This window comes from Terrapene carolina, unplaced genomic scaffold (genome assembly GCF_002925995.2).
Source record: "Terrapene carolina triunguis isolate 2854851 unplaced genomic scaffold, T_m_triunguis-2.0 Scaffold232, whole genome shotgun sequence".
Taxonomy (NCBI): domain Eukaryota; kingdom Metazoa; phylum Chordata; order Testudines; family Emydidae; genus Terrapene; species Terrapene triunguis.
In genome coordinates this window covers 1,364,185-1,390,780 of record NW_020664583.1, presented here as the reverse complement: position 1 = coordinate 1,390,780, position 26,596 = coordinate 1,364,185, and the positions used below count along the sequence as shown (strand labels likewise).

At 43.7% G+C, this 26,596-nt stretch overlaps 1 protein-coding gene across 1 annotated transcript; it reads left to right on the top strand.

Moving 5' to 3' along the window:
• MKRN2 (makorin ring finger protein 2) lies at positions 1-25,738 on the top strand. The gene is made up of 8 exons (XM_026656690.2): positions 1-98; positions 1,450-1,578; positions 8,359-8,537; positions 10,610-10,917; positions 13,757-13,971; positions 17,112-17,222; positions 23,982-24,126; positions 25,121-25,738. The coding sequence occupies exons 1-8, from the start codon at positions 73-75 to the stop codon at positions 25,262-25,264; spliced, it is 1,257 nt and encodes a 418-aa protein (XP_026512475.1). The 5' UTR covers positions 1-72; the 3' UTR covers positions 25,265-25,738.
• Positions 25,739-26,596: the final 858 nt, after the last annotated feature.

Genomic DNA, 26,596 nt, shown 5'->3' with positions numbered 1-26,596 from the left:
GGAACCAACCAAGAGCGAGCGGCGCGGGGGGAGCGTGTCGGTTGCCGGCGGGGGCGGCCGGGGAGCGGAGACATGAGCACCAAGGAGGTGACCTGCAGGTGAGAGTGGGGGCGACGCAGCTTCTGGCGGCGGGTCCCGGCATTGCCCTCGACCCCCGCCCCGCGGCTCTGGGTGCGGCGCCCACTGGGCCTATGTGCCAGGAGTCCAGCGGGACGGCAGCTGAGCCGGCTCCGGGGCGGCCCGATCTGGTGCCGCAGCGTCTGGAAATGGCGCCTCCCAGCCCAAGGGTTGCCGTTGGTCTGACCGGCCGTGCGGTGCGGCGCCAGGCCGGGCCCCAGGAGCTCGGCCAGTCCCTGGCGAGTCGCGCTGCCCGGCGCGCGGGGCTATACGGGGCTGCCTGGAAACGGCCGGCGAACGCGGCTCTGTACAGGGCGTTTGTCGGCCCGGGCCCCTCAGCCTTAGCCGAGCTGGCCGGACAAACGAGCGCGTTGCCAAGCGGGCCCGGGGCGCGTGGCCCCGCTGCTTCCCGGAGCGAGCTGGCCGGGCTGCCGCTGGCGCGGAGTGGAGCGGGGCTCACTGCAGCGCCCCGGCCCAGAGCGGCCGAAGGAGGGGACTGGAGCCCAGGGATCGGGTTGTTTGCAGTCCCGACCCGACTGAATCCGACGCTTGTAGTCGGGTCCTGTCGGGTTGCCGGGCTCTCTAAGCGCAGCTACGTGATACAAGCTGCAAATTACGAGTTATTTTGTATGGGGGTCATGCTTACGGGGTCGGGGTTTGTTTCTCCCTAATGTCAACGATCTGTCTCTTCCTCTGGAATTAGCAGAGCGGTGCTTTTTTGTTGTTTTGATTTCAGTTCCCAGCGTATTGTGCCTTTTGCATCTGGCCATCTCCTGAGCAACTTGCAGAAGAACTGAGTTAATTAAAACAAATTGTTAGAGGGACCAGTGTTTGCCTTGTGTCGTTATTGTCAATTTACTATAATACTGCTCCCTGGTTTAAAAAATTTACATGGGGATGGAGAGTTGAAAGTAACACTATGTAATAGTTTATCTTGTATTTCTGCTCTGTTTAATTATGAGTTATTTAGTGCTCATTACTGCTACCTTTTTTAAAAAAGAATGCAAAAAGGAAATATTTGTTTTCAGTGACCAAAAATCTGTGTATTTCAGCTGCACCTATTTAAAAGTATTTAGTGATTTACCAACAGGACCTTTTAGGAAGGTGTTAACCAGAAGTGTTGCATAATGTGATTAAAGTGGCTAATTTAAGTTTCCAGCTGGAGTTAGGAGTTTCCCCATGTGTAATCCTTTATCTGGGATTTTTCTTGCAATGGAGAACAAAGGGCAGGATTGAGAGAGAAATGCTCTTCAAAACCTTTCTCTAGAAAATAAGTGTCCTAGTTTACCGTATGTAACAGATCTCTGTGGCTGTAACCATTTATCCCTTCAGGTATTATATGCAAGGGGTGTGTCGTGAAGGAAGCAGGTGTTTGTTTTCACATGACTTAACTACAAGCAAACCCTCTACTGTCTGCAGATACTACCAGAAAGGACAATGTGCCTATGGAGCTCGCTGCAGGTAAAAATTGCCACTCTTCTAGTATAGTGTGTGTTTCCCACAACTAGAAAAGATGCAGATAATAGGTTTGTGCACTCTAGGAAATAAAGGAACAACAGCAACAAAGATGTATTGGATGCGTTTTTAAAAAAGAGTAAGATAATGAAAGGCTTATAAAACCAACATGAAAGGCAAACATTGCGCTCCTGATGGATAAATTGGGTACTCAGCAGTTTCCTGGTTTTGTATCTTTGTTCTCTGCATTAATCTTAATGATCCTATGGCTTTTTGTCCTTGAGTTTTGTGGTGGGTTTTTTTAAAGACAGCAAGTTCCTTTTAGTTAGGAAACCGTGTCATCTCATGTTTGTAGTGTTGAATACTATGGTGGCTTGGTCTTAACTTGGGTCTCTGACTGCTACTGTAATACAAATAATAATAAATTGTAGAGTTATGCCTGTTTATTCGGATGCTGTGGGGAAAAAGGGGACCGAGTTAAGGTTGCTGTGGAACTTTTTATGCTGAATTTCTTGATTGTGTGATAACATTAAAATTTCTAATACGAAGTTTAGGCCTTAACCTCTTGTGAAATAGGGATAATCTGACCTCACCAGGCTGATTGCTTTGAGTTCCTTAAATAAGCGGTGCTATAGAAATTAAAATATTGTCTTTTCAGATATCGATACAGTTCATGCACCATTAATCAGTAGGACCCTTTCCAAGTTGATCCATCCTGCATCTGACCACTTTGAAGTTAGCTTAGATTTCTCAGTTAGTATTAATGTTAGAAATTTTAGTGTGTTTTCTTTATAAAGTATTTTTATTAGTTTTTGTTCACTCACATTGGTGTGGGTGTGCAGATACTATGGTGGATCCAAAGGGGAAGTGGGTAGGATTTAAGAGGTGTGCATCTTGTCCTGCTGTGTTCCCCACTTTGGATGCCCATATGTGATGGGGCGGGAAGGTCGACAACCTTCACAGTTCTCATTCTGCAGTACCTTCACCCCAATAGCTTGCGAAGAGCATCAGCTCCAAGCCTTACTGCTTCAGGATGCACTAGCAGATAAACCGTCCAGTTCCATAGCCACTGGTTCTGTGAGTACTGAGAGGCCTGTGTCAACTCTCAAGGAATAAAAAGTGTATCCTGCTGAAAGTACTGTCCTTTGCTCCTGAAGTGAAGGCAAAAACTTCGATACTGAAGGATCCTAAGCCATCAAATCCTAGTTCTAGACACAATGAAACCCTATGGGTGTTGTCCTTTGTTAGCAGAGTCAGTCCTAGTGGGAGCATGCTTTTGCATCTGCAAAAGAGTATGGCTCCTGTTAGCAAGGAACAAACGGATACAAAGACCCCAGGGTATTCACAAAGTGTATGTCGGTGGTAGCGGCCTACCTCAGGCGCCGGGGGGTCCAAATCTTCCCCTATCTGGACGACTGGTTGGTCAAGGGCAGCTCGTGGTCGCAGGTGTGGGATCACGTGGCGCTCCTTCCGTCCACGTGCACCACGTTGGGCCTGTTGGTAAACAAGTTAGTCCCGGTACAACGCATAGAGTTTATCGGGGCGGTTCTGGACGCCTCGTCGGCCAAAGCCTCCCTGCCACCAGATAGGTTCGAGACCCTGTAGGGGCTCATCGACACGGTTACAAGGTTTCTGGTGACAACAGTCAGAGTGTGTCTCCAGCTCTTGGGTCACATGTTGGCGTGCACATATGTGGTTCGTCATGTCAGACTCAGGATAGGCCCCTCCAGCTCTGGTTGGCCTAGGAGTTCTCCCAGGCCAGAGACTGGATGGACAAAGTCCTCTCGGTGCCCAAGCCAGTAATCACCTCCCTACGGTGGTGGTCCTCCCCGAGAAACATGCTTCAAGGGGTCCCGTTCAGGGGCAGGGCCCTGTCGCTGGAACTGGTGTCCGACGCGTCGGACCTGGGATGGGGGGCTCATGTGGGGAACGTTCAGACCCAAGGTCTGTGGTCAGCTCGGGATCTGACCCTCCACATAAATGTCAAGGAGCTCAGGGCAGTACGGCCAGTGTGCATGGCCTTCCGCTCGCACCTGGAGTGCCGGATTGTCAGGGTCCTCACAGACAACAGGGCTTCGATGTTCTACATCAACAGGCAAAGCGAGGCCCGATCCTCTGCCCTCTGCTGCGAAGCCCTTAGGCTGTGGGACTTTTGTATAGCCTATGACATCTGCCTACAGGCCTTTCATCTGCTGGGCGCCCGGAATGAGAGGGCAGATCGTTTGAGCAAGGACTTCTCCTCTCAGCACGAGTGGTCTCTCCACCCAGAGGTGATGCACAGACTTTTCCAAGTGTGGAGAACTCCCCAGGTGGATGTGTTCGCGACTCAGCAGAACTGTTGCTGTTCCCGGTTCTGCTCGGGGATGGGGGGGCGCTATCTCTGATGCCTTCCTCCTGTCCTGGTCAAGCAAGTTTCTCTATGCCTTTCCTCCGTTCCCGCTGAACTGCAAGGTCCTGGAAAAGATAAAGATGGACAAGACCTGAGTCCTTCTGATTGCCCCGGCATGGCCCAGGCAGCATTGGTATGGGACCCTCACAGGCCTGGCAGTCGCCCCGCCATGGCCGTTGCTGTCCCGCCCATACCTGCTTTCCCAGGACGAGGACCGCCTCCTCCACCCCAACCCAGCGGCACTCCACCTCACGGAGTGGATGCTGAATGGTTAGGTAGGGAGGAAAGTACATGCTCTGAAGGGGTTCAGCACGTCCTCCTAGAAAGCAGGTGGCCCTCCATCGGCCGAGCCTACTTGGCAAAGTGGTCTCAGTTTTCCAGATGGACGGACAAGCAGGGCGTTTCCCTGGTGGCCGCCCCGATTAAGTTTATTCTGGACTACCTCCACCACCTTAGAGCCCAGGGCCTGGCGCCCTTGTCAGTCAAGGTGCACCTGGCGGCCATATCGGCCTTCCATCCGCCGGTGCAGGGCCACGTATTCTCCCATGCTATGACTGGCCAATTCCTTAAGGGGTTGGATTGTCTCTTCCCGTATGTTAGGCCCCCAGTCCTGCAGTGGGACCTAAACCTGGGTGTTGGCCCGTCTCATGGGGGGCCCCCGTTCAAGCCGCTAGACACATGCTCCTGGTCACCTCCCTCGTGGAAGGTGGCCTTTCTGGTTGCGACCACGTCGGCTAGGCGGGTCTTGGAACTCAGGGCCTTGACCTCCAAGCCCCCGTACACAGTGTTTCATAAAGATATGGTCCAGCTCCGATCACACCCTTCATTCCTCCCAAAGGTGGTCTCCGCCTATCACATGGGTCAGGACATTTTTCTGCCGGTCCTCTGCCCCTAGCCACATGCGTCCAGTGAGGAGCGCCACCTTCACATGCTGGATGTGAGACGGGCTCTGGCTTTTTACCTGGAGCGGACTAAACCGTTCAGAAAGTCCTCGCAACTGTTGATCGCCTTGGCTGAGCGCATGGAAGGTCGGTCGATCTCCACTCAGCGACTCTCCAACTGGATCACCTCATGCATCCGTACCTGTTATGACCTGGCGGGAATCCCTCCGCCACCAATTGTGAAGGTGCACTCGACTAGGGTGCAGGCCTTGTCGGCTGCCTTTTTGGTCCATGTCCCCATTCAGGACATTTGTAGGGCTGCCACGTGTTCTTCAGTTCACACATTCACCTCGCATTATGCGATTGCATCTCAGACCAGGGAGAATGCAGGATTCGGCAGGGCCATTCTCCATCCCGAGAGTTTGTGAACTCCTTCCCACCTCCAACAGAGTTTGGAATCCCCTATTGTGGAATACACATGAGCAATCACTCGAAGAAGAAAAGACCGTTACCTTTTCCGTAACTGGTGTTCTTCGAGATGTTGCTCATGTCTATTCCACATCCCACCCTCCTACCCCTCTGTCGGAGTTGTCTGGCAAGAAGGTACTGAGGGTGGGCGGAGCACGCAGCATCCCTTATACCGCACCATGGAGGCGCCACTCCAGGGGTCGCTAGAGTGCTCCCCTACGGGTACTGCTAGAGGAAAAACTTCCGGCACCAGTGCACATGGCGAGCACGCACATCTGTTGTGGAATAGATATGAGCAACACATCTCAAAGAACACCAGTTACGGAAAAGGTAACTGTCTTTTCTCATACGGAGCTCTACTTCTCCGTTCTGCAAGTTCCCTCCCAATTGGAGCTATCTTACAGGACCTAGGTTCCCCAGGGCTGTGTTCTTCCAGTGCCAGAATCAGAGGAACACACACACATTAACAGAGTGCATCTGAGAGGACCGGATTAATCAGCACTCTCAAGCTGACCCTTTATATGCCCCTAGACTCATCAGGCTGGGTCGAGCAGCACTTATAAGCCCCAGGTTCAGCACGTCCCTATCCACATTTTTACGTTACAATTGTTCTGGTAGTAACCCACTTGATGAGCAAACTCCACAGGATTTTTGGGCGCTGTAGGGATCTTTAGCTTAGGTACAAGGAGTGTTGCCTCAGAGTGAGAGAAACAGCCAGCTTAACCATGAAAGTTATTTATTGCCAGGTAATAATCATACAAGGGGAGCCAAACAAACAGAATAGTTATAATATTAAATCTAATTTAAATTTGATTACAAAAGTTAGGTTTAGAAAACTATAACTAATCACACAAGTCAGGGTCAGAAGGCGAGAAAGAGAGATGGCTTCTCACCAGTCCGTGAAGCTTGAATCAATCAGGGTTCCCAGGTGGTGGTGGTAGCTGAGGGTCCGGAGTGCTGGAGACAGGCAGAGCCCCAGCACGATCAGTCAGGAGAAGATGAAGTCCCAATGGAACTGATGCCTGGATCCAAAGTCTGCATCAGAGCACTTACTTGAGCATGGGTAGGTGTTTTTGTAGGGAAAGAACAATGGTTCAAGGGAGAACACTAGATTTGTTTGTGGGTAAACTGATGGCTCAAGGGAGTATACCAAAGTTATTTTGTTCAGGCTAGACAATAGCTTGGAATAATCTGTTCCTATGGGTGGTGTTCCTTCCAGGGAGCTCACAATACAATCAGGCAGCTTCAGTATTTTGGATACCAATAAAGGATTTATTACTAGAATTGATCTGATAACTACTGAGCTGGGTGTGTGCAGGCGTGGGTTCATTAACAGCTGGAGCAGAGATTCCCCATCATGCAGTGCTTTCCTGCATTTCTGGTCTCACAGATCAGTGCAGTTCTTGCCTTGGAATCTCTGTTCTCCATTCTGTATGCTAATGGAGATGCCTCCCTGTCCCATCTTTGATGCAGATGAGGCTAGGGGAGTTGCCTTAATCCTGTCACCCTTGTCTGGAGGGGTTTAGGTGCGTCTCCCACTGCCTTTTCATTGCTTTTTGTAAGTCTTCTGATCGGCTTTGGTTCAAGCAGAGGCTGGCGTGGGGGTGTCTTGTGTGAATCAGACTAGGTACTGCGCCTTGGTTCCCCAAGAACACAGAGCTGATATGAACATGCTGTTACCTAAAGACTAAAATTCCCATTGATTTCAGTGGGAGCAGAGTTAGGCCAATGTTGAGTGCTTTTGAAAAATCCATCTATATCTCTGTTTGTGTGTGTGTATTTTTCTATGTATACACATGCATACACCATATTTGTATGTGTGAATAAGAGCACAGAGTGTTGCTGTTGCTGTCCGTTAGCAAAGCAGGAGAGATCACAAACTGGCAGTACACACAATATTTTGATGTTACCACATCTGAATAAATGTCAGCAAACATTTTTTGTAATAGAATAGTAGTATTAAATTGAACACACATGCTTTAAGAATATTGTTCTTTCAGCATTGTCTTGCAACTTTGGAGAAATCATTTAAATCTACATTTTCAAAAGTGTCTGACATGGGGTTCCTCAGTCTTTCCGTGCCCAATATGAAAGATGTGTCGGGGACTTTAACCCAGACAGCAAGGTTCGTTGTCTGACCGCAGAGTGAGACAGGCAACACCAGCAAGGTCCAATACAAGCTCTTTATTGAAGAGTGCACACAACAATAGAGAGCGGCCCGTCTCCAGAGAGAACCAGCCACGATTACAATAACTAGTGAGATTATATAGACAGTTCCGTCGCGTCATAGTTAAAACAACCCAATCCCCCCCCCTTTACTAGTTAAAAGCTTCTAATATTCATGCATATCTATCCTTTTGACAGTACAAACAGTTCATGATGCCTCAGTAGCTTCTTATCAGTTTTGTCGTCATGCACCAGAGACTGGGAGAAAAGAGGGAGTTGAGTACAGATAAAAAATAGAAACAGGGAGTGAAGACTGCAAGTCTCCATCTGTCCAACAAACTGTTCCTAGCACTTCTGGTACAAGAATGCGGCCCCCACCTCCTATCTTATCCCCTGCAGCTTAAGCAAGCATGCCCTCAGGTCTTACAGAGAGGCAGGAATGGCCTAGCAACTACTGTTAGCCTGACTTTGGCTAAGCTGGCCAAACAATGTTCTATACTTTATATTTTTGGGCCTAACAGTTGTATGACTTGATTTTCAAAGCTGCTGAGTAGCTAAAATCCAGCAGGTTGTCCAAAATGTAGGCCTTAATCTCTGTGTAAAATGGGGATCCCATCTTGCAAGGCTGTTGTAAGTCTTAATGTTTGTAAAGTGCTTTGAGATTCTTAAAATGTTCTGTAGAAATCCTAAGTAGTACAACATGGATGATGATAATATCTGAACAGATCATGATCCATAAGCTAATATATTGAATAAACAGGCTCATTAGTGGAAATCAAGAGTTTGCCACATTATCTGTTAGCTTCCTGGAATAACAATGATTGTGCTTTGAACTAGATCTTAGTTTTTGTGGTACTTTATTACATTGTTTTCTCTTTTTAGATATGATCACACCAGACCATCTGGGTCTGGTGGTGCAGTGGATACGGTGCCACCCAGCCTTTCTTCACCATCGTTCAGCAGCCCTAACCCTCTGCCAGAGCATAACATGCCTGTAATCAAGAGCAAAACACATGAGCCTGGAAAACGCAAAAAGAGAACATTAGTGCTTAGGGATAGAGGTGAATAGGAACAGTTAATGTCAGTCTCTTCACTGTTCCTGGCTTGATGATTTTTAGCAGTAGTTCTGTTGCTTTCCATTCTTTGCTTTTCATCACTTTCATTTCAGTGATGGCTATAAAGGGTGCGTTTGCATTTGTAACATGCATAGGGCATAATCTGACAAACATTTCATAGAATCATAGAATATCAGGGTTGGAAGGGACCTCAGGAGGTCATCTAGTCCAACCCCATGCTCAAAGCAGGACCAATTCCCAACTAAATTATCCCAGCCAGGGCTTTGTCAAGCCTGACCTTAAAAACCTCTAAGGAAGGAGATTCCACCACCTCCCTAGGTAACCCATTCCAGTGCCTCACTACCCTCCTAGTGAAAAAGTTTTTCCTAATGTCCAACCTAAACCTCCCCCACTGCAACTTGAGACCATTACTCCTTGTTCTGTCATCTGCTACCACTGAGAACAGTCTAGATCCATCCTCTTTGGAACCCCCTTTCATGTAGTTGAAAGCAGCTATCAAATCCCCCCTCATTCTTCTCTTCTGCAGACTAAACAATCCCACTTCCCTCAGCCTCTCCTCGTAAATCATGGGGCCCAAAACTGGACACAGTACTCCAGATGAGGCCTCACCAATGTCGAATAGAGGGGAATTATCACGTCCCTCGATCTGCTGGCAGTGCCCCTACTTATACAGCTCAAAATGCTGTTAGCCTTCTTGGCAACAAGGGCACACTGTCGACTCATATCCAGCTTCTCATCCACTGTAACCCCTAGGTCCTTTTCTGCAGAATTGCTGCCCAGCCATTAGGTCCCTAGTTTGTAGCAGTGCATGGGATTCTTCTGTCCTAAGTGCAGGACTCTGCACTTGTCCTTGTTGAACCTCATCAGGTTTCTTTTGGCCCAGTCCTCTGATTTGTCTAGGTCCCTCTGTATCCAATCCCTACCCTCCAGTGTATCTACCACTCCTCCCAGTTTAGTGTCATCTGCAAACTTGCTGAGGGTGCAGTCCGCGCCATCCTCCAGATCATTAATGCATGTTAGTAACTTTACTCATGTGAATAGTCAACTTTTGCCTCTCACCTCCCCCTGATGACCTTCCTATGCCCCTCAGGCACCAGCATTAAGGGAGACCTTCCATTGCTGATGCCCCAGCACAGAGGGACTGAGCTCCCACTTGCCCCAGACCTCCTTTACTACACACATACCCAGCCTGGTCTCACCAACTCTCCCGCCCCACCGACCTCTCCCTCTGCGCATCCCCATTCACAATCCTCTGAGATTGCAATGCTGAATCCTCCTCCTCGTCACAGCCCTGCAGAACCCCAGATCTCCTCTGCTGCCCAGTCTTCCTACCCAGGGTCTCTGTGCTAAGGCCACCTGGATGCTCAGGAAAGCTGGATAGCAATGTCAGAGAACAGAAATAGTAAATAGACCATAATCTCTGCTTTTCTTTTCACCGTAAGCTGTTTTATTTCTGTCTGAGGGGTATAGCTTTGTGTTTAAATTGAAGACGTGGACGGTGTCGGAGATGATGTGGGAATGAATGTATGTGGGAAGTTTGGGGTTTCTGATTGCTGATCTCGTATCTAGAGGAGCCTGACAATTGTTATCTAGGGGAACCTGAAATTTCCCAAAAGGCTCATTGGCAGGGGAAACAGGTGACAGTATCAGAGTTAAAACCCCTGATATCCCCCCGCCAAACTCCCCCTCCCAAAAAATAGAATATGCAGTTGGCCAGTGAAGGGACCATGTGTTAATTGTGGTGAGTGAATTCAATCACTTAAAACATGTTTAAAGTCCTATTTCACATTTTAAGTGCAAATCTGTGCAGTTTTAGCTTGGCTTCTATAATACTTAAAATGAAAATGCATGATATGCTGTACCTGGTATCTTCAAGCTTTACGGTGGGTAGTTTAAGGCTGTAAAGCTGGATAATTTTGGAGATAGAAGTTGCTAAATACACGAGATCAGCAGGTGAAAGGGGTTAACTATTAACAAGGAAACTATAATTCAACAGGTAGCAGCTGTTTTTATGCTCCTGTGGTCTTTCATGCTACATACTATGCTTTTTCTTTAAGATTTATGTGGTTTGAGTGAAGAACAGGTGAGACACAGTGCCATGAGTGACCCAGTGTGTTGCAGTGACAAAAATGATAATCTGGAAGTGAAGCCTCATTCATATTTAGAAGCTATTTGCAGTGGGCTCGAAGAAGATTCAGTGGCTGGAAGTTCCTATGCTGATGGACAGCAGCTATGTCCCTATGCAGCAGCTGGGGAATGCCAGTTTGGTGACCGGTGTCTTTACCTCCATGGAGATGTGTGTGAAATCTGTGAATTGCAAGTACTTCATCCCTTTGACCCAGAGCAGAGGAAGGCTCATGAGAAGGTAAAGATTAACATAAATTGAACTTGGGTCTAAAACATGATATAAATATGCTTGTTCTAAAGCCCACAGACACTTGTGTGTTACTGGCTAACTTTAGTGCTTTATAGAGCATTTGTGTATATACTTATTTAATTTAGATTTAAAATAATTAAGAGACCTATTGAAGGCTCTAGGCACCCAAACATGTTGTTGATACAAAATACCAGCTGCATTAAAATAATCATCCAACAGGAATTCAGTCAGCCATCTATAGAAACTCCTTTTCACCTTTTTCATCATTCTGGGAAGAATCCCCTTGGCTCTCTCCAAAAACCCTCTCAAACAGATGGCTTTTGCAGCCTAAAAGGTCACCAGGTTCTCTAAACTCTACTTGTACTCCTTCTTCCAGAACACACTGACCTGAGACAACCAACTCATTTCACATAGTCCACCGCAGTGCAATCAGATGGTAACTTCCAGTTACTGCTGATATTCGCTGCAATTTGAGGTCAGGAGAGTTGCTGCATCCCACTGCTACTCTCCTGAGCCATCCAGTCCCAATTTGGATAGGATTTTAGGCTCAGTTCACTTCAGTTATATTGAGCTCTCTGTAACCCTTGTCCAAATCTATTAATCAGAGGCAAGTCAGCTGCTCATAGTACAGTTGGTTCTCTTTCATATACAGTAGCTTTGTTAGTAAAAGCTATTTTAAAAAAAAAAAAATCATTATCACTGCCACTGTGCTAGATGGCCTTTTGGTTTTATAATTGTGTTCTCCATCAACTAGCAGCGGGAATTTTTGCTGTGCCAAGTTTAATACAGTTGTATTATAGGTAGAGCTGGTAGCACTGCACATAGCTAAGAATGCCTAACACTTTTCATTATAAGCCCCTGTTTTCAGCAAATTATAACTTTGCCAAACTGTAACTGTTTGGCTGAAATTTTCCATATTGGGTATCTCCCTCAAGCTTGGTTTTTTAGGAAAATTTCAGCAAAAATGATTCAGCTGTTTCAGAGAATGTAAGAATTTTTAATATATTTTCCCCTGATTTCAACTGTTTTGCTGAGACTCTCGAGGGCCTCCGTGCTTTGAGCAAGGGTTTGGAATTTGGCAGGGAGATTGCCTTTCTTAAGGATGTGGTTTTATTGTTCCGGGGGGGGGGGGGGGGGGGGGGGTGTAAATTTGTTCAAGTTATAAGCCTTTGGAAAAAAAAAAATCTCATGTTGCACACGCTCAGTAAGGAATTGTTAGTTAGGCAGCTGAACTCTTCAAAGATTCCTTCTGTATTGAGTATGCTCCAGTCTGGGGGGGGAGAGCAATTCTTTTGACCAGCAATTACTGTGTGCTTCTGTGGCATGGGGCACTGGAAATGAGAGCCAAAGACAAACACTTATCTCCTCAGTGTTCCCGCTACTGGCATCGAGGCAGCATAGTGCGGGAACAGCGTGATTAGAATGCAGAGTTGACAAGAGCTGGATCTGGGCCAGGCAGATGGAGGGAGTAGATTAGTACTGGCAGCTGGTGGGAGACAAGAATTGGCTGGGTAAGGGGACGGGGACTGGAATGAGGAGCCAGAGTGGGGAGACTGAAAAAAGAAGCCTGTGGGTGGACAGGAGAGTTCAGGTTTCAGGGGGGATGGAGGGGCAGAAGGGTTTGTAACCACCAGAATACAGTTCTCTTCAGAATCTGGAATGGAACCTGAGATTCCTGAGTCTCAATATTCCTCTGTCGTCAACAAATTCCTGTGAAACCCACTGGCAAAGCATCCCTCATCTCCCTTTAGTGCTGGCTCACATAAAGGATGACAGCCCTACTGCTATTACCATTTATTCTCAGAGAGGTAGCCGTGTTAGTCTGGATCTGTAAAAAGCAACAGAGAGTCCTGTGGCACCTTTAAGACTAACAGATGTATTGGAGCATAAGCTTTCGTGGGTGAATACCCACTTCGTCAGATGCTTGCGTATTCACCTACGAAAGCTTATGCTCCAATACATCTGTTAGTCTTAAAGGTGCCACAGGACTCTGTTGCTTTTATCATTTATTCTGTTACTCAAATGGCTGAGGTCTGTGCAATGGTTCCAGCCTGGCTGATGACCTATGGGGGGGGGGGGGTCAATATGATGCCACATGTTGGAATTTCTAAACTTTTTGGATGCAATTTCCTAGGTGATTTTTTTATTTATTATTTTTTTTAAAATCAAAATAAACAGAATGTTATGGTTGTAAAGACAAGCACTCAAAAGTTACAAAATGCCTGGGAAAAGTAATAGCACCTGGCTTCACAGGAATATTGTGAGACTAAATCAATGTTCGTGAAGCACTCAGATATCATAGTGATGAACACTATAGAAAACCCCGTGAAGAAATTTAATAATTCTGTATTCAGAACAGGGTTTAAATAGTGTACAGTAAATACGGCCTGGGGCCACACAGTGAACAAGCATAAAATAATATTGAAAGCTGCTCATTTAGTAAGCACCATAATTCTGTGCACTGAGTAAGGCCTGTGTCCTGTGGGGAAAAAAACAGATTGTGATCATGTAATTAAAGGCTGTCTCCTAATGCATACTCAAGGGGTGTGTATTAAGGTTGCACAGCAATCTAAATTCTGGTGTTTTCTAACTTTTGTGGGCTGGAATTTGCAACCTTAGTGCTCTTTTAACATCTTTTTGGGGATGTTTTATAAAACAAAAGGCATGAACTACATTCTTAACAGAGTTAGATGTACTAGTACTATGTTTTTTTCTTTATACATGCCTTTCATAGATTTGTTTGTGTTTTACAAGGTAGAAGATTGTGCAAATATGGCAGAGACTCAAAGTAACTCTTTGCTTCTGTCCTTTCTGTTTTATGACCTAGATGTGCATGGCAGCATTTGAACATGAGATGGAGAAGGCCTTTGCCTTTCAGGCAAGTCAGGACAAAGTATGCAGTATCTGCATGGAAGTGGTGTATGAGAAACCATCGGCCTCGGAGAGAAGGTTCGGAATCCTTTCCAATTGCAATCACATCTACTGTTTGTCCTGCATCCGGCAGTGGAGGTGTGCCAAACAGTTTGAGAATCTAATCATAAAGTAAGTGTATGTTAACTTTGTGCCAGAGCTCAACCAGTGGGACTTGTATCCACCCAGATCAGTGTCTATTATAGCTTGTGTCATTCAGGTGTTCTCTTCTATAGCACTGTCTAGTCAAAAAGTATCTCTTTCATATCAAACTAAGTATGTTCACAAAGAGAAATTCTATGGGCCTAAAATGCTAGTGTGTCCAATACTGAGATTGTCATGAAAATCCTGACTCCATGTGCTAAGGAGGTACAGTATCTTAGGCCTTGTATACACTACCGTGGTAAGTGGAGCTAAATTACTCTACTCCAGCTTCGTGAATAACATAACTGGAGTCGATGTAGCTTAGGTCGACTTACTGTAGTGTCTACACCTTGCTGCGTCGACTGGAGATGCTCTCCCATCGACTTATCTTACTCTTCTCATACTGGAGTCAACCGGACAGTGCTCTGCTGTCCATTTAGCAGGTCTTCACCAGAACCGTTACATCAACCCCCGCAGCATCAATCACAGCAGCCTTGATCTCCGGTAAATGTAGATATGGCCTTAGTTAGGAACTGAAAACTGCTGTCGCCTTGTTTGTACACATTCAATTACTGGATTGCACATAAATTCTAGCTATTGTCACGCTCACTCTGAATGCTCATTTAGATACTCCATTGATCATGCATTTATTTTTTATCTGGCCAATGCCTTTGTTGTATCTGCTGTTTTAGCTCCTATATAAATGCATTTAAAGCTTGATTCTCTTTAGAACAGAAATACAGGAAATTTTAAGAATCCAACTGATATCACAAAAGAGGAAATTTGCCTTTTCCCCCAGAACTCCTTAAAAAGCTACAGATGTTTCAGGGAAAACTTTTTGAAAAATATTTTCCATTCTTATAGTGTATTCCCCATATCCTTCACAATGAGTTTGCTACAGTGAAATATAGCATATTGGAAGCTGCTTGTAGTAATGCTCCCAATGGGCATTCACTATGAGAAGCTTGGTCTGTGACAAGAAATGAGGCTGTTGCTGCCAAATGGTTTTCGCAGTCGTCCCCCTGAACCAATATTGACAAATGTTTTCAACATTTTCAGAAAGTACCGTATATACTCAATCCATAAGCCGGTTCATTTATAAGCCAACCTCCTCCCCCTCTACTCCCCCAAAAGATGGATAAGTAAAAATGGAAAATTTTTATAACCCGTTCATAAGCCAACCCTATAATTCAGGGGTCAGCAAACTTTGGCTCCCGGGCCATCAGGATAAGCCACTGGGGGGGCAGAGATGGTTTGTTTACCTCAAGCATCTGCAGGCAAGGAGGTAAACCTAAGTAAACAAAGTGTCTCGGGGAGCCAGCTGCTTACCCTGACAGGCCGGGACAGCAACTAGTGGGGAAATTTTTTGAGGGGGAGAAGCTGGGAGTCAGGGGAGTAACCCCTGTGACCTACCCCCACATGACCACAACCCTAGCCCGGGACCCCCGCACTCTCCCCATCCCACCCCTTCCCACCTTATCTGGGGAGGGCCAGGGGAGGATGTCTCTGACCTGGCTGGAGCTGCTCCCGGCGGTACGGCCGCAGCCTGGCAGCCCCAGAGCTGCAGCTGCTTTGGAGGCTGGGGGGAGAGCAGCGTGGCCAGAAGCGCAGAGACTCGGCCCCGCCTCTTCCCTCCTGTATCTGCTGGCTGTGCTGCCTCTCCTTGCTCCCTCTGTTGGGGGGGAAGGGCTGTGTCCCACCTCTCCCTCTCTATACCCATTCATAAGCTGACACCCTTCTCTGGTGCTTCCTTTTTTTACTAAAAAAATTTGGCTTATGAATGAGTATACACAGTAGATCTGAAACTCTTAAACCACTTGTGACTTCATCAACCTTCTGAAAAGATATTAGGAAAAGGGAATGGAATCTTAAAAGAAGTTCTGGTTGAAAGACTGGATGGTTCATTGGGCTGGTAATGGGACATAAAAGCCTTTTGCCAGCTTGTTGGTAGACACTAGAAATTATCTGATGGCTGTTAGGTGTTCCCTGTGAAATGACTTGGGTTCTTGATCTGGTTCTAATGAAAGTGTCCATCTCACAAGACCATGAGTTAAACTGACCTGCTTATTGCAATCTTAGTAGACAGGTCAAGTATCGATCTTCTCCTTTGCCCTATTTGGCTGCTGTAGTTCTTCTACAGAGCAAGGATTGAGGTACCTGAATAGTGTCTAAGGTGAGCTTTAAGTCTCAAGGAAAAAAATCATTGTCTACACTGATCAGGAAAAGCATGCTAACTATTCAAACATTGATTTAACTGTAGTTTGGACCAAACCTGATTGAGTTGAATTGGTTTACTTCAGTTGAAACTTTAATTATAAAACTTGAAAGTACAGTATACACCAGGGGTGGGCAAACTACAGCCCATGTCCAGCCCATCAGACCTTTGAATCCTGCTCCACGCATGCCATGGCTCTCCGCAGCTCCTGGAAGCAGCAGCATGTTCCCCCTCCGGCTCCTACACGTAGGGGCAGCCAGGGAGCTCCACATACTGCCCTTGCCCCAAGCACCAGCTCTGCAGTTCCCATTGGCTGGGAACCGGGGCCAATGGGAGCTGCAGAGCTGGTGCCTGCAGATGGGGCAGCATGCAGAGCTGCCTGGCTGCTTGAGGTAAGCGGCGCCCAGATCCTGCACCACTGACCCCCCCCCCCCCCCCCCCCCCCCCCCCCCCCCCCCCCCCCCCCCCCCCCCCCCCCCCCCCGCATGCCAAACCCCTCATTTCTGGACCCACCCTGGAACCTGCACCCCCAGCCCAGAGCCCATACCCCCTCCCATACTCCAAAACCCTCTGCTCCACCCCCAGCCCACTTCTGCACCTCCAACACCTCATCCCTGGCCCCACCCCAGAGCCAGCACCCCCAGTTGGAGTCCTCACCCCCCTCCTGCACCCCAACCCCCAATTTTGTGAGCATTCATGGCCCGCCATACAATTTCCATACCCAGATGTGGCCCTCAGACAAAAAAGTTTGCCGACCCCTGGTATACACTGTAATCAGCTATGATACACTTTGATGCTTCAATATGAAAGATTCAATTCCCCTTTCTCCACTTGCTGTTTATGGCTAGTTGTTGAGAAATATCTTCTCAACAAGGTATATGTACATTTATTTTCTTTTCATTACCTATTTAAGATCCTGCCCGCAGTGCCGAGTGACATCAGAGTTTGTAATTCCTAGTGTATACTGGGTAGAAGACCAGAACAAGAAAAATAAGCTGATTGAGGCATTTAAGCAGGGAATGGGGTAAGTTCACTAGCCATAATTATTTTTTGTTATATAAACTGAAAAGGTTGTAGATCAAGGTATTCAGTAGCCTCTTTCTAAAACGTTTTCTTTAATACCATTCAAAACATACCTTGTGGAATGTAAATGTGTACGTGTACACACACACGCACACACACTTCATATCCAGTGACTTCAGTGGTGGTTGAAGGAACTTGTATCTAACTCTGGTCTTCCCCTGAATAACATGAATTTAATTTTCATTTCAGCTAGGCTAATGGTCTCTGAAAATATCCCTCATGATGACATTAGAAATTCCCCAAGCTCCAGGTGGAATGTTAGTAATTCTACTTTCCAAAATTGGCTGAGGATATTTTGGTTCACTTCCCAAAACTACAGTTACATAATGTCTGCTGACTTTTATTACTCAGCTTTAACTACCTGGATTATCATACGCTTGTATCGGTGAGGGGAAAAAACCAAAGTTGTCACTGAACTGACTTTTATGATCCTTGTTTCTTTTTCTCCATTTTCCTATCAGTAAAACTTCACAGGCTAGTTGAGGGATTTGTTGTTGTTATGCCATCTGCAAATGTAAAAATAATGACATGCATGGTGAGTTTTATTGAACAATTAGACTTGACTGGTGGTCAGAACATTGGAGGTGTGCAGTAAAGGATGGTGCTATATCAACCTAGTAAAACTCTGCATGCTCACTTGCCTGGGATAAATGAGTTTCTTTTTTTGATGGGAGGGTAAAGTATCATTACTACTATCATTATCATTGATCTCCATTCTATAAAGGGTGGGTAAATGCATCTTTGCATTGGGCTAGTACATTTTCGACCCATTTGGAATGCTAAAACCTGAGTGATGATACACTACCTGAAGTGCATTCATCCCCCAGAGACACTATTTGCGGTGCTTGTTCTGGAATGGTTCCATAAAAAACCTGGGTGTTTACTTGGCACTGTCAACAAGTGTGTGACATACATTTCCAAAGCACCCATCGTGTTAGTACCTGGATGCTTCTTGTTCAATTTGCCTAGCATGGGGGAGCATCACCTTTCACAAGAAAGGGAGCTTAGAGAAGGGGTGGTGATGGCACTTGTTTAAGGGTTGCTTGCATTCTTTCAGGAAAATATTAACTATCTCTGTTAGTAGTAGCCCAGGAGATCTCTTCTTCTAGCTTTGATATAACAAGAGGGCAGATGTCCAGGTTAGAAGTGGTAGTGTTGGGTTGATCTCGTGAGTCTTGTTTTTATAGCAGAAGATGTGTCTTCGCTCATAGGGTGGTCTCCTGATTTTGGATGGTGTTTCACTGTAAATGTAGGCAGAGTTAAGCTATTAGGGTGACACTAACAGTGTCTTTTTATTCATTTAATTTAAACACTTCTTAAAGCGTAACTTAAACTTAGAATTTCCTGCCTTCTCAATTTGTTTAAAATATGCTATTTATTTATATTTCCCTGCAGTTCTGGAGGCTTAACTTTAAGATCAACCCTAACTTAATTTTGTCTGGGAATTTCAGTAGGTTTTGCCAGATTCCTGTGATACCCTATCTACTCTGCATTTAGTAAATGCATGGGTTTTCATCAGGACATCTATAATGCCATAAATCTGGATCATAATAGGACCGACTTTCTAAGATATGCCTGATGCAGCAGTTGTGATACCAACCTGGGAATGCCATGTTCACTGGTCTGTAACTCTTCAGGATCAGAAGTTCTGCCTGAATCCATGAGGTTCTTGTGCCAGTAAAGAGACCACAAGAATGTCTTGAAATTCATCTAATTAAAAAAATCCAGCTGTCATGGACCCCGAAAGAATCAAAGGCTAACTAGTGCTTGCCACAGCTAAGAGGTGAAAACAAATTTAGTTTCTGATCTGATTTTTAGATACCATGAGCTTTTTTTAAAAGGGAAACTTCAAGAAGTACCAACACCTCATTTTAAAAAAAAAAAACTACACAGCTCCAAAACACATTTTTGATTTGCCTTCATAAAATTCTATCCTGATATAAAATAACATGTGCAATTTAATGACAGTAGCTTCAATATTAAGCATGGAATGAGAAAAGTGTGTCTCCATAAACAAATACTGGACTATTACTTCTTTGAAATGCTTTATTTTTTTTTTCTATTTTAGCTCTTTTGTCATTCATTTGCCATTTGTCTTTTATTGAGCCTGGACAAACATGAAACTACGGGATATCATTTCCTCACTTTCACTAGTATAATCTGTAATGTTTGGGTTGCACGTGTTAAACAGATCTGATTTTTGGTTTTGCAGAATCTAAATTTTGGACCTAGTCGTGTAAGTGTAAACTTTTAAAAGCTATTTCATTTTAAAGGTACAAATAGTGAGTAACAGGCAAGACAGTGACATGGCATGTATTTATTACTTAAGTAAATCTGCATAGCTATTTCTATTCATTACTTCCAGCAGGGGTCTCTGTAGAAAGTTGAGCATACAATTTAATGATGATGCAATACAAGTTAGTCTGTCATGGTCTTTTGCAGAGCTCACCATGTAAAAAGTAGCCTATTTTTAATTTTTTTCTCCATCTTGTTCTTCCTAAGAACACAGTACATTGCCCATATGACAGAGATGAGTTTTTCATTTCAACATTAATAACTGCATAAATATTAGTAGCATTATGATCATAATCCAAAGTATGGCATGGTGATTTAAGTGCTATAATAGTTTTTAACCACACTTTCTGTACAAAAAAATCACCTTTAGGCTAAGACTAGTGGGGAAATTTCAGCTTAAACAATGAATTTTTCAGTTAGTAAGCACTATGCCTTGTAGTAAGTGTTTGCAGAATTGGGCCTTAAGGTTTAACTAACTAGCTTTCCATTAGAAGACCCATTGTAAAATTTTCAAAAGCAGCTTAGGAGTTTCTCATTAAAAGTAAATAGGACTTAAGCAACTTTGCGAATTTTATCCCAATTCTAGGTAATTCTTAGAATTTCCGGACTTTCAATTGGTGGACACTACAGTGTTTGGTAGAAATTGCATCAAGACAGTACCCCAAAAAAGAAAATAAGGACAGATATTGGAAGACTTAATCCAAGGTTGATGAAGTGTAGTGCCTAGTAAAATAAATAAATATATAAAATGAGATTAAGGCATTTTAACACACTGTTAGATGGGTACTGCTCTTAGACAATTGGAAGTTCATGCTGTAAATCACTTCAATATCATTTTTCTCTAGATTAGCAACGAGGTTTTGAATTTGACCATGTCCTCTTTTTCAAAGAATTAACTCTTACAGATAAAAGATAATCAAAAATAACTTTAAAGAAAAAAAAAAAAGTTTAAGAAGATGTCAGTTTACACAGATAAACTTTACTGATAGGTTTTAGTAATGTAAAATATAAGTTATTTATACTGAATATATCCATTTCTTAGCCAAGGAACTCAGCTGGCAATAGATAATCTCCAAAAGATTCATTCTTCATTAAAAGTTGTCTAGTTAAAAAAACCAAACAAAAAACCAAACAGATGTAGAACAAAAGAAAGCAGCAAGTCCTGGAAAATGAAAAGCAGGAAGTAAAGGCCAGTTGTTTTCTACTGTGAAGCCAAATACACTAGGTATGTTTATTACCTCGGCTTGTTTTTGATTTGTAATCTTGACAACCGCTTGTTTAAATATAGTATCATTGAGCTTGCTTGTTCAGCTGGTCCTCATCCATTATATTACAGTTAGGTCATAAAGAATTGAGTTACACCATAACTGAATATTTGTTTTGTAAAACTGCTAAATTATTTTCTCTCATGGTTTTCCTTTTCTGATTTCCTCCAATAGAATGCTTGTTTGTGAAGAGCAGGATCTTCAACAAAGTACTCAGTTGTCACCAATTTAAAACCATTGCAGATTATATGTCAAAAGAGCCTGCTCATTAAATTGTTCAGCTGGCTTCATCTGAATCAGCTGAGCAATAGAGCTGATGGAAATTTTTCTACTGACAAGTTTTATTTATTTTTGATATTTCTTAATTTAAGCTATTTTTTTGCTTTAAAAAATGTGCGGGAGAGGGAGGACACTTAATGATGGTGGCTTTTCAACCAGTTCTGCTGTTCAACTGATTCAGGTGTAGAGCTCCTCAGCGTGCTGAACTCTTTAATACAATCCCTGCTCTTCATAAAAGGAGTTTGTGCTTTGTTTAAAGATCCATCTTTGAAAAACACACACAAGTGTGGAAATCAGTACATGAACAGTGCACTTTATGTTACATGTATAAAGTAACCTTAACAAAACCTAAAAAGCAGGGAAATGAATAGCTAAGGCTAACAATATGTACTCGTTATACCACCCCCAACCTTTTAGGTAGTTTCACAGAACTGTCCAGAAGGGACAATAAGAAGGATGGGTCTATTTGTGGTAGTGAGTGGGTTGAAAGTGGTAACGGGGCTGCTGGAAGATTGACATCAGTGGTGGGGCAGAATTAATGTTGTGGTTTTGCTAGTGGTGAAGTTTCTGTCTCTGGGTGGTGGATAGAGGGCATGTATTGTTGGTTGTCATAACTTTTGTCTCCTTGGGTTTTAGATTTATTATACAGTAGATAGAGTAACCTTAATTGATACAGTAATATGTTAAGTTTGTGTAGTAGGCAGGTGATGTATTTTCTTTGCTCACCATCATTATAGAAAAGCAAGCCCTGAAGCATGGTATTGAAAACGGTAGTTGGATGTCTGTCCAGTAACTTGCATTGTCTGTCATTTCCACTGATGTTTATAGTCAGAGACCAAAACTAAATTTAAGAAAAGAACTGTGCAGTGAGATGTTTCTAAACTTGCATTCCTACTAATTTAGGAGAATATTTTTTCCATCTGTGCCCTGAAGGTTTGAGGGAACGTTCCCTTAACTGCAGGTTAAGTACTTTCACGCTCTGAAGAACAATGTCTGCACTCTTGCGCAATGCTTGTGGTGGTGGTATCGAAAAATGTGATTCCCTGAAGCAGTGTGGAATGGTGATCTTCATTCAAATCTGAGAGGAAGCAGCAAATTAAGACTGGGGAGAGTTATTCCCTTGGCTTTTCTCTCTTCTCTTTTTGCAATATTTTAGAGTTAATATGTTTAACTGGAAATCTGAAATAGTCTTTGTGGAGAAAAGCCCCTCTCCTTTATAAGGCCACCTACATGTGTGAATGCAAGTAAAGGTGAGACAAATACAGTCACACTCTAATATTAGCTCATGAAGGCTAATAGATTTGTCTATGAACTAACAGTGAATCAATGGTTTGTCAAAAATCATTATCTAGTATTTAGTTAAATGTTACACTAAAAGTATCAGTTGGAAGGTTCTGTGACCTTCACTTTAGAATGTTGTTTGCTCCAGAGAATGCCAAGTTTGTTGTTTACATTGTGTGTATCCCACACCCTGCCTGGATGTAGTGTTCTGTCCCATCTAGTGGCACCAAGACCTCTTCGAGAGAGAGAGAAAAAATGAGTCTGCTCTACAGCCTTAGCTAAGAGCCAGTTGGCTTTTGGCTCATGCACTAAGCTCCAGAGGTCCCTGGTTCAATCCTGCCTGCTGACAACCAGGGCCTGCTGGTGTTACATGTATACTCCATCAGGGTCTGTGCTATTAATATTACAGGAGCTGGAACGTGCAGCTGCTGACTAGTACCAACCAGCTCAGTACTTTTGGGCTTGCTCTGGGTAGTTTTACTGTAGGGTGTATTATTGCTTATTTGTGTGGAAAAGTGAAGGGTGACATTTCCCCAAAACATTCTTGGGTTGTACAAGTACAAGGGGGAAAAACAATTTGGCAATAATCTGTCTGACCTCTGATTGTATATAGCCATTGGTGTTTGAAAAAACACAAATGGTCAAACATGTATTTCTCCTCTATGCAGCAATTAAAGTAAACTTCGCACTTGCTTTCATACATTTACTTAATGTAGGTCTGTAAGGAAATATGTTCCTGTTACTGATTTATTGATGACAACTTCAGTTAAAATCATTAGACTTGAAGTACATAAAAAGACATGTAGTTCTTCAGATGTACTTTAGCCAAATTATAAAGGATATTATTAGATAATAAGATGATGAGAGCCACTTTGTCTTAATCTGTTACTGGAAACAATCTTTTATACAGCAAAGCAGGTATCTTGTTAAGTGACAAACACAGATGAAGGATTATTCTGGCTGCAATGTTAAAGTGCATGTTTTATCTATTAGTTTATGAACTGAATCAATCTCACCAACTCAACCTCTTCCCCCCCATATGTATAAATTAGAACACTCAACTATTGTTTTCAGCAGGCAAATCATTTTAATACTGAAGGTTAAATAGTGCTTTGGATTCCTTTCTCCCTCAAAGGTACTCACTGAATGTGATAACTACTAAGGTTTCTATCGTAGTTTTGAAGGAGTAAACTTGACTTCCCCATAGCTTTCAACTTCAGCTGTTGCTGTGATCACTGCAGCGTCATGACTTGACTTCACCTCCTAGAACAAGAGTTTTTTGTTGCTTTATGATAAAGATTAGAGTGTTTAAATGTAGGTCAGCAGGGACTGATATCAGTACAGAGTATCTTTTAAAAAATCCTTTCAGACACTGTATTGTCTGGTTCTGGAACTATTGAGCTGATCCTGCTTGACTGGGAGAAGAGTCATCTGATACAGGGCCTTTCTGAGGAGGTGATAAGAATTTTAAAAAAAAAAAGGTAGATAGCTCTGGAAAAGCTTCTCAGTTCATTCTCCTGTCCCCAAGAAACAGCTTTCATTTTTACCATCATCTAAAGGAACTAGTTACTCTCTTTCAGGAAAAAGGCCTGCAAATACTTTGAACAAGGAAAGGGAACCTGCCCATTTGGAGGAAAATGCCTTTACCTTCATGCTTACCCTGATGGGACACGAGCTGAACCTGAGAAACCACGAAAACAGCTCAGCTCAGAAGGGACTGTGCGGGTAAGCAGACATTTAGCCATTCATTTACTTGAATATAAGCTGCCCTTTTATAGAAGGGCATAATTTCTCTCTAGGCTGAGGGAAATTTAGGAAAAGAACTACTTTCCTCTAAAAACACCTTTTAGGCCAAGATTTTCAAAATTAACTGACTTGAATTTTGGGTGCCCAACTTGACACTGATTGTGAATTTGCTTGAAAACCAGAATGAGTTTTTTACATCTAGCATTTTTCAAGAGCTGTGTGGGGGAACACACTCTCTCTCCCATAGTACTCAAAACCTCATCTTTTAGCAAATTCCTGATTGTGTAGCTATTGCCTACACATCCCATTGTCTTTGATGGGAGTTACACATGGGGAAGTATTGTAGGATCAGCTCCCTCATTTATGCTGCAAAAATATTCTTAAATTCATCTGTTTTAACTCCTCCAGCACATAAGAGCTATTTGTAAGGCGAAGTTAAGACCAGCTCAATGGGCCATGACTCTCAGCCATGCAACGATATCTCCAAAGAATTGTAGAAAATGTTCTGAGGGGACAGTCTAAGCTCGTGCTTTACGATTGTTAGACAGGCCCACTAACTTCAGCTGTGCCTGCATATAGCCCTTCTAGATGATCACTAAAAAAATAGAGCTGGAGCTGTGCTCTAACATTTCAGCTAATAACTTGACAGTGGTAAAAATTGTGTGGGGGAAAACATTGCTTGTGTTACACCTCCCCTTCCCAAGCTGTTGGTGAAGCCTGCTCTGTATGTGAGCAAAAACACCATGAGCACCAGAAAACAGTAAAATAATTCCCCACCCCTTTTTTAAAATTTAGGCATAGCTTGAGCATGTCTTCCCCGGTCAAGTTTTGATTATCAACTTCAGAAAAAAAGGGGAGGTGAAATGAATGCTTTTGGGAAAGGTTGTACACAGGTATAAAGTGCAGACATCAAACTGACATCTTTCTTATTTCAGAGAATGCATTAAAGGCAAATAATATTCTGTTTTCACAGTTCTTCAATTCTGTTCGGCTCTGGGATTTTATTGAAGACAGAGAAAGTAGGACTATACCCAATGCTGAAGATGAAGTGACTGAGCTTGGAGAGCTTTTCATGCACCTCTCAGGGGCAGATCAAGAGTCTGCCACTCCTCAATAAAGGGAACTAAGGAACAAAAGTTCTGTTTTCTTCTGTACCAGTCCAGCTGTTTGTACTGCTTACTTAAAGAAGGTTTTAGTTTTTACAGCAAAATAATATAGCTTACTGGTGAGGTCCTTGTAGAACTTTTGTCTAATCTGTATACAAACAATAATACAGAAGGATATTAAATAAAAGAAACTAACGAGTGTATGGGGAAAGGGAGCTTTGGGGGTGATTTTGTGCATACCTCTTCAAAAAGGTTTGGTAACTTACCCTTGCTGTTTAACGCCTAGTTCTTTAATATCCTGGGCCTAACACTGCAAACAATTAGAAGATATTACCTCTCCCCCCGTTAACAGAAGTGGGTCCAGTAAACTATACTCTCACCCCCTTGTCTCTCTGAAAGTAAAAGGCTGCATGGTGAAATGCACCAGTAGTATAGCTAGAACAGATAAAACCTAGTTACAAGTGAACGTATAATCCCATCGTAAAGTGCATCACATTAGGAAGACATACCTTGCTGAATTTTCCAGACTAATTTGCCCAAGACATTGTTGCAAACGCCCTAGTCCTAAAAAATTAACTCAAGGGGCTTGGTTTGACAGCTAATCCAAGGGACAGCACTTCAACCAGCTGTGTTCCCACCGTCATTTCTATACACACCTTATGGAATGCCCTCTAAACAGCATTTACTGCAGCAAGTACATCCATAGACTGATCCACACAAACAAGTTGAGCTGACAGAATTGCAGTACAGGGTTACAGGTGTGGCTATACCTGCTTTGTAGTAGAAATCCTGCATCTGATGTCCAAATTGGATATTGTGCAGACTGTACTAATTGAAAAAAGAACCATAGCAATAAATTAGGCAAAATAGTATAATGGGAAGTATAAACAGGGTACAGAGAAACTGGGGTAATCTTTGTCTTAACATTGATTCAATGCAAGTAGTGTAGTGGAGAGAGTGTTTGAATACTGCTACATATATTCAAACTGAAGATATATGCAAGAATGATCGACATTCTGATTACTTCATTCTAGAGTCAGTAAAATGTGACTAGACTGCTCTATAATCCACTAGAACATGACATGATCAGTGGCAATTTAACTATGTACTGGATTTATTCCAGTACATAGTAATTTATTCCAGATGCAATTTACATACATCCCCTTTGTCAGACTTGAGATGAAAGTTACACATCTTACAATGTCTCCAAGAAACTAGAAGCTAAAGAGATCAGTCACTATAATGGTCCGAATAACCTCTGCACGGTTGCAGTGGAACCCTTTGCCCTCCCCAGGGTTCTCACACCATGGTCTTGCTCATCCAGCAGAACCTCAGACTTACGA

What these genes read in the sequence shown, in the direction of transcription:
- MKRN2 (XM_026656690.2), top strand. Translation starts at nt 73, where the DNA reads ATGAGCACCAAGGAGGTGACCTGCAG. An exon ending in GCCTATGGAGCTCGCTGCAG is followed by an intron (nt 1,579 to 8,358) that starts GTAAAAATTGCC and finishes TTCTCTTTTTAG; the next exon opens with ATATGATCACACCAGACCAT. An exon ending in ATTAGTGCTTAGGGATAGAG is followed by an intron (nt 8,538 to 10,609) that starts GTGAATAGGAAC and finishes TTTTTCTTTAAG; the next exon opens with ATTTATGTGGTTTGAGTGAA.